This window comes from Oncorhynchus mykiss, chromosome 19 (genome assembly GCF_013265735.2).
Source record: "Oncorhynchus mykiss isolate Arlee chromosome 19, USDA_OmykA_1.1, whole genome shotgun sequence".
NCBI classification, from domain to species: Eukaryota; Metazoa; Chordata; class Actinopteri; order Salmoniformes; family Salmonidae; genus Oncorhynchus; species Oncorhynchus mykiss.
Genome location: NC_048583.1, coordinates 19,722,015 through 19,730,146, shown reverse-complemented (window position 1 = coordinate 19,730,146; position 8,132 = coordinate 19,722,015). Strand labels below are relative to the sequence as shown.

At 44.0% G+C, this 8,132-nt stretch overlaps 1 protein-coding gene across 1 annotated transcript; it reads right to left on the bottom strand.

The window, feature by feature from the left end:
• Positions 1-217: 217 nt before the first annotated feature.
• On the bottom strand, positions 218-7,174 carry LOC110497530 (cyclin-dependent kinase 2-associated protein 2). Its single transcript, XM_021573671.2, has 5 exons — positions 7,038-7,174; positions 6,083-6,240; positions 5,373-5,458; positions 2,712-2,832; positions 218-1,635 (listed from the first exon to the last, which is right to left on the bottom strand). The coding sequence occupies exons 2-5, from the start codon at positions 6,135-6,137 to the stop codon at positions 1,568-1,570; spliced, it is 330 nt and encodes a 109-aa protein (XP_021429346.1). The 5' UTR covers positions 6,138-6,240; positions 7,038-7,174; the 3' UTR covers positions 218-1,567.
• Positions 7,175-8,132: the final 958 nt, after the last annotated feature.

Genomic DNA, 8,132 nt, shown 5'->3' with positions numbered 1-8,132 from the left:
ACCAAATGTAAAAAGTTCAAGGGTGTGTAGACTTTCTATAGGCACTACATCACAGAAGGCTACTGGGGGGAGGACAGCTGATAAATGGCTGGAACAGAAAAAACAAAATGAAAATCAAAACACATGGAAATCATGTTTGTTACCATCCCAGACATTACCTCCCTGATGAAGGTGCCACCAACCTCCTGTGCACTAGATACAAATGAAAAACACTCGCTTTTTTAATTGGAAAACTTTTCTAACTTTTAATTTCATTCAATTCAAGTACAGAACTGCAAAAATTGGGTTTACAAAATTGCCATACTAATAAAACTGATTTCAGGTGTGTAGAGAGGAGGTAATAGTTCATTGGGTGGAGGATGAAGGGCAAGGAAAGCTTGACTGTATGTGGCAGATAGAGGGTGCCATGACAGCAGATAATGTGTATGGGGTGGAAGCATGTGGTACAGAGAACAGGGTATTTTCAAGATGCTGTTAAGCCTTATTCACATCAAATACATTTTTTTTGCACATCTGATTCAAATGTTATTTTTCCTGCAGTCTGAACAGCCCAAAAACACATGGAATAGGATGACTTCAAACCACCTTCGTAGGTGGTTTGAAATCAGATACAAATCTGATTCCTGGCTATGCGACTTGTGCCTGAACGGTCAAATCTGATTTGCTCTCATGTTTTTTTTTAACTTATTTGGCATATCTTGTTGCTTCCTAGCTTGTTGTTTACAAACAAATTAGTGAATGTGCTAGAAGGATAAACAGCTACCTCGTTAGTTGACTGCTGTGGCTAGCCAAACAATACTTGTTTTGAAAGTTGGATTGCCTTATCCTTTGGCGGCTTTAAAAGTGTGATTTTTTTTCACTATGATTTTTAACATTCAAAGCAAACTGGGGAACATCCAGTTTGTCACCTTAGCTTGCCACATAACTTCTGAGTGACAGGAAGAAGGAACGCACACATGCGTCATTACTATGACAAGTAGCATAGCCATGTCAACAAATGACTGCCGTCTCAACACACACAAATCCAAATTTGGTCACTTGCCGTTTGGACAGTGAAGTAACCCAAAACGGATTTGAAAAACAAAGCTGATTTGAGCATTAAGGCCTGCAGTGCGAACAAGGCTTAAGTGTTGCTTACTGTAAAACAATGTGGAATTAAACCTTTGGATGTAGAGTGGTGTCAGTATAGCAGCTAAGAGAGAAAGTCAGAGTATCAACCTCATTTCATTGTGGCATAGTTTTCAAAAATCTATCAAATATTTTACAGCACTATCACCTCGCCCCCACTGAACAGGACAACCAAAATGAGAAAATATTTACCAGCCCCTCGTGATGCCTATGAAACTCAAATAAGCTACAGAATGTTCTGAGAGCAAACTGTCCTACAACTGCAAAATGTGTTACACATTCTGAACACACCCCATAGGCGGTGTGAGAAACTATATGGGAAAAAAGATTACAGGTTCAGTGGAGCAAGAGACAAAAAGTCAGGATAACAAAGACGGGACACATAGATGAGGCCTATACAAAGACAAGGGAGGGGGGGATGGAGGGATTCTGCAAAGGGTTATGTGCGAGCGCTCCTCTCTGTCTCCGCCAGACACTCCCTGACCAGCGCCCTCGCGTGAATGATACCTAGAAGACAGATGAACAACATCACAAGTTGGGATTTAGAACTTTTACTTCCTGTGTGGAGAAAAATACCATCTCCTCATTGAACCTTAATGTGAATTGAAATCCATGTATTTCCAAGTAAATTCATATGGAGTAAGTAGGCCTATGGGATGGGATCCTTGGGACTCGAACTCTGTCACCCCATCGAAGTTTAAATGTGTTAAGGGTAGGGACATCCCAAGGATCCCAGATAACCATGTGAGTCGAGAGCCTAATGGCCGTGGTGTGAGAAGCATGGGTGAAATGTTTGTTTGGCTCATTGAAAAGTATTTACGGCAGTAATTATTCATGAGAGAAACATTTTCCTTGGGATTACTAGCCTTGGAATAGGGATTTCGGGACTGACTGTCTCACATACTGAAGAACTAGGACTATATTTAACCAAGTTTTTACCAAGTACTAGTTTTGTGCGTCCTGCATTTGGGCAATTCCCCAGTAATGTAATTATGACGAGACTCCGATTTTTCACTTTTCACAATGTTTGCCAAACAAAGACCACTGATTTCAAAGTTTAACAATTTTGGTATCTTTTTTAAAGTGAAATCTGAGTCATCAAATTGCCCATTTCTCATTTTGTGCATAGCATAATATTATTTGAACTGAGCCTAATTTAGGCATCTTTGGATTTAAAAGGACAATGTCTGATTGGACTGGCTATTTTGCTAATTGAACTTGGTGGATTTAAACTTTTTGATGATTGATTGACTGGATGACTGAGCTCGGTGATTTTTTTATTGAATGCCCGAAAGCCTTAACATATACAGTTTGGCTTTTATTATGATCTATTTTTGCCGCTGCCATGCAATGTTGATCATTGCTTTCATCCACTGCCTTATGTTCATTTTTTGTTGCTGTGTTTATGCATATAATATTCAAGTGCTTACTGTCTGCTTGCTGGGTATGTGCAGCGTGGTTCGGGAAAAGGAAAGTAAGCTCTATGGAGTACTGATAAACACCCTGTCAATACAACCACAACCTTTGCGCCAAGCTTTGTCGATATTTGTGGCCTAGGCGTTTAGCTGATCGGGCTGCAGTACCTCTCTTTAGCCTCTCCATGGCGCTCTTGCTCCCGGCGTAGGTGGGGCGGATCTCGCGACTCATCTCCTCGATAACTGACAGCAGCTCGCTGTAGGTTGAGCCCTGAGACACTTTCACTGGCTGCGTGTGTGTGTGAAAGAGGGGGGATATGAGACAAAGGTCATATGCTGGAACAGCAAAAACTAGAAATCCCAATTGATCCTGAGCAAGATAGTCCCTTTATATCGTACAGAAGAGTAGAGATACAGGGGGATAATTGCCATGACGAAGTGACAGTTATGCAAATAACACTCGCCAACAAATCTATTTTAATTAAATCGACCAGTAATGATCTGCTTTGTATTTGTTGTTAGTGATACCTGGACCCTATTGATTAGTCACAGCTGTGTATATCCCCCTGAGCAGATACCTTGTCGGCCCTGAAAGAACTTCACTGGACTCTATGTAAACTGGAAACCATACATCTTGAGGCTGCATTTATTGTAGCTGGGGATTTTAACAAAGCTAACCTGAGAACAAGACTTTCTAAATTCTATCAGCATATCGAATGCGCGACATGGGCTGCTAGCATTCTGGATCATTGCTACTAACTTTAAGCAACGCATACAAAGCCCCCCTGCCTGCCTTCGGCAAATCTGTCCATGACTCCATTTTGTTGCTCCCAGCCTATACACAGAAACTAAAACAGGAAACGCCCGTGTTCAGGTCAATACAACGCGTGTCTGACCAATCGGACTCGGCGCTTCAGGATTGCTTCGATCACGTGGACTGGAATATGTTCCGGATAGCCTCAGACAACACTGATGTGTACGCCGACTCTGTGAGCGAGTTTATTAGCAAGTGCATTTGAGATGTCGTACCCACTGTGACTTAAAACATTTCCTCACCAGAAACTGTGGATTGATGGCAGCATCTGCGCAAAACTGAAAGCGTTAACCACCGCTTTTAATCATGGCAAGGCGACTGGAAACATGACCGAACACAAACAGTGCAGCTATTCCCTCCGCAAGGCAATCAAACAAGCAAAGCATCAGTATCGAGACAAAGTAGTCGCAATTCAACGGCTCAAACACGAGACGTATGTGGCAGGGTCACGGATTACAAAAAGAAAACCAGCCCCGTCGGGGACATCAACATCTTGCTCCCAGACAAATTAAACAACTTCTTTGCTCGCTTTGAGAACAATACAGTGCCTCTGACACGGCCCGCTACCAAAGCCTGTTGGTTCTCCTCCTCCGTGGCCAACGTGAGTAAAACATTTAAACGGGTTAACCCTCGCAAGGCTGCCGGCCCAGACGGCATCCCTAGCCGCGTCCTCAGAGCATGCGCAGACCAGCTGGTTTTTACGGACATATTCAATCAATCCCTATCCCAGTCTGCTGTGACCACATGCTTCAAGATGGCCACCATTGTTGCTGTTCCCAAGAAAGCTAAGGTAACTAAACGACAATCGCCCCATTGCACTCACTTCTGTCATCATGAAGTGCTTTGAGAGACTAGTCAAGGAGCACATCACCTCCACCCTACCAGACACCCTAGACCCACTCCAATTTGCTTACGGCCCCAATAGATCCACTGACGATGCAATCGCCATTACACGGCACACTGCCCTATCCCACCTGGACAAGAGGAATATCTATGGAAGAATGCTGTTCATTGACTACAGCTCAGCATTTAATACCATAGTACCCTCCAAACTCGTGGGTCTCGACCCCGCCCTGTGCAACTGGGTCCTGGACTTTCCGACGGGCCGCCCCCAGGTGGTGAAGGTAGGAAACACACACAGACAGCGTGGTGAAGGCGCAACAGCACCTCTTCATCCTCAGGAGGCTGAAGAAATTTGGCTTGTCACCTAAAACCCTCAAACTTTTACAGATGCACAATCGAGAGCATTCTGTCGGGCTGTATCACCGCCTGGTACAGCAATTGCACTGCCCTCAACCGCAAGGCTCTCTAGAGGATAGTGAGGTCTGCACAACGCACCACCGGGGGCAAACTACCTGCCCTCCAGGACACCTACAGCATCCGATGTCACAGGAAGGCCAAAAATATAATCGACAACTACCACCTGAGCTACTGCCTGTTCACACTGCTATCATCCAGAACGCAATGTCAGTACAGGTGCATCAAAGCTGGGACTGAGAGACAAAAACAGCTATCTCAAGGCCATCAGACTGTTAAACAGCCATCACTAACATATGAGTCTGTATGTTGTCAGCAGCCTCTCTCTGGCCACTTTAGTAAATGGACTCAATAAAGGTATCACTAGTCACTTTAAATAACACCACTTTAATGTTTTCATATCATATATTACTCATCTCATATGTATATACTGCTCTACACCATCTACTGCATCTTGCCTATGCCGCACGGCCATCGCTTATCCATATAGTTATATGAACATATCCTTATTCATCCCTTACATTTGTGTGTGTAAGGTTGTTGTTGTGAATTTGTTAGATTACTTGTTAGATATTACTGCATTGTCAGAACTAGAAGCACAAGCATTTCGCTACACTCGCATTAGCATCTGCTAATCATGTTTATGTGACCAATAAAATGTGATAAAATACCCTGAATAACATATTTAACATGACATTAAAGCATCATAGGCATTAGTTAAAGCAGTTAGAGATGAGGGTCAGGCTGTTCTGTCCTACCTGAACGAAGCCCATCGACGGCGGGCCGAAATCACTGAACGCTGGTCTGAAGTTGGAGGGGAGTGAGGGGGAGGGCACACTGGAACCTAGGCAGAGGAAAGACAGAATTCAGACGCACTGAAGCGCCCTATGACTAGTTATCATCTTTAAAATGGAAGGCAGGGGCATAAATGCTGCGTGGCATCGGTGGCGCATTCATTCTGGGGCGGCAGGTAGCCTAGTGGTTAGAGCGTTGGACTTGTAACCAAAAGGTTGCAAGATTGAATCCCCGAGCTGACAAGGTAAAAATCTGTCGTTCTGCCCCTGAACAAGGCAGTTAACCCACTGTTCCTAGGCCGCCATTGAAAGTAAGATTTTGTTCTTAACTGACTTGCCTAGTTAAATAAAGGTACAATTATATTAAATAATTCTCAGGTGAGAGGGATTGTTACATTATGGTTGGTAGTATATGACACTCAGGTTGGTTGCTGATGTGTAGTGTGTTCCCTGGGCAGGTCCCTGGGCAGGTCACAGGAATAGGGCCGCTAGTCTTATCTATTGAATGGAATCCACTGCACTGTGGTAGGGTTGAGTTCAGTAAGATGGGTGAAAACCAAACCAACAATGGGTAGTGTAGAGGGTGCATCTATAGAAATAGAAATTCAATTTCTATACATCCTTGATAGCAATAATAGTGGATACTAAAGAACCAATTGACAGTTGGCAGAAACCTGGCGGGGTGTGGTTGGAGCCGGACGGAGCAGGGGCGATGGGTTTGTAGCTCATCGCGTTGTCACTACGGACCTCCCCGTACGACGGCGCACCGCTTCCGTCCGCCCCGTCGACCCTGTGCTTATACAGCTTTACTGGTGGGCTGGGCCCCTGAGAGCTAGGAAGAGAAAGTAATGGTGTTATGTTCATCATGTATGACATTCATCAACAACACGGTCAGTCTAGCCTGGTCCAGAATACATTGTGTGCTATGCAAGTCATGTTGAATGTTCTGTATGGCCAATTGGGTTTGGCATGACAATGATTTGAGGTGTTGTTTAACTCGTACAGATTTGGACCAGGCTGTCATGATGTTGTCAGTGGATCACTGACGTTTGCAAATATATGGCTTAACGACCCAGACCTTAGGTTACCTAGCTAGCTAGTAATCGAACAAGCCCAGCTGGTTTCAAACATGTGTTACAACCGTGCCTGTTCTCTACATCGGTTTAGCGGGCAACTTTGCACATTACGTCAGTACCTCATCGGGTCGTAGCCTATCGTTAAACGACTGTACTAACGTTGGCTAGGTAGCTAAGCTAACGTTAGCGCTAACTAGTTACCGAACTAAAGGTCGACGAGATGACATCTCGCTTCAGACAAAGTCCAATTAACAGAAACAAAGCTAGTTAGCGGGTGACCTAACTTGTAATTGCAACGACTTCGGTGATCACTGCGCATTTCATAGCTAGTTAATCTCTACTTAGCAAGAACGCTAGCTGTTTGCTGACTGGTTTGCATTCGGTGTGAAACAGGCTTGCTAGCTAACGTTATCTAGCTAGGTGAATAGCTATAACGTTAGATTGCAGCAAGTAGTTACATAATGCATTTGCGTTCCATGGGTTTAAGTATCTCAGTAGCCATTAAAAACATGTAATAGAAAACAACAGTCAAGGGAATGCTTTCGAAATATACCTTTCTAGAGGAAGATTTTCAGCCAGGTCGAAAAAGCAGCTTCCTTTCTCCTGCTGAAAAGGGGCGTGGTTATTGATGCAACTTTGACTGAATATTCATACAGTGATGCGTTGTCATTGGCTAAAAACAAATCAATGGCAGGTGAGCGGAACTGTCTATTTATCAGAGCCTTCCCTTCTATTTATTTGAGGGTTCTGCACTGGTGTGTATTTTTTAATAATCTCTTTGGTATTCAGAGTTTGAATGTAAGGAGAAAAAAAACTTTATTTGATGGGGCACACCTCACTGATTTATTTTCCCTGTGGTTACATGAAGTGTGGACATGTCGATCAACATGTAGGTCATCTAAGGTTACTGCCTGAACCGAAACATCAATCACACAATAAACCAAATGTTTTTTATATTATGCCACACCAAGGCCCTTCTTCCCCAGGTTTGCCAAATAAATGTAATCTAACTATGTGTCCGTGTGCGTGCGAGAGTGATCTGAGAGAGTCATATGAGGTCTGTCAGTTTAGTTTTAAAAAATGTATAGTGTTTTCAGGCTGTCACTGTCCAAGGCCACACAAGCTGATTTGCTACATGGTTGACTTGGAAGTGGACACGCTGCATCATTAACCTTGGACAAGAGATAGAAGAGAACAATGGCAAAGTTGTATTTTTGGTTGGAACCAGTGGCGGATTTAGGTATGGGCGACATGGGCAGCCGCCCAGGGCGGCATCTTGACAGGGGCAGCACGGGGCGCCCGCACAACATTTTTTGGAATGGTGACATTTGCGCGATTGGTTTTCTATCGATCATTTGCACATCACGTCAAGGATATAATGTCACCGTGTTGGACTGTGGGTCAATTAACCTTGTCAGAGTGGGCGTCCTGATTCTAGTTTGTGAGCTTGGCAGGCTACTGCCTGGGAAGGTCTCCCACTCAGAAGTACGAGATGGGGAATGCGGGGGTAGGTTGACCTCAGGTCTCCCCACTGGAAGCCCGAGGTAGGGAGAGCGGGGGAATCTATCAAATAGCGTACCTCTAACTTTGTACAGTACTAATGAAATTAGAAAAATCAGTCACACAAAGAAATGCTACCAAATAAAAC

Coding starts and splice junctions, on each gene's coding strand:
- LOC110497530 (XM_021573671.2), bottom strand. CDS start 6,137: ATGAGCTACAAACCCATCGCCCCTGCTCCGTCCGGCTCCAACCACACC. Junction 5,459..6,082: donor CTCCAACCACACCCCGCCAG/GTTTCTGCCAAC, acceptor TCCTCTGCCTAG/GTTCCAGTGTGCCCTCCCCC. Junction 2,833..5,372: donor CGTCGATGGGCTTCGTTCAG/GTAGGACAGAAC, acceptor ACACACACGCAG/CCAGTGAAAGTGTCTCAGGG.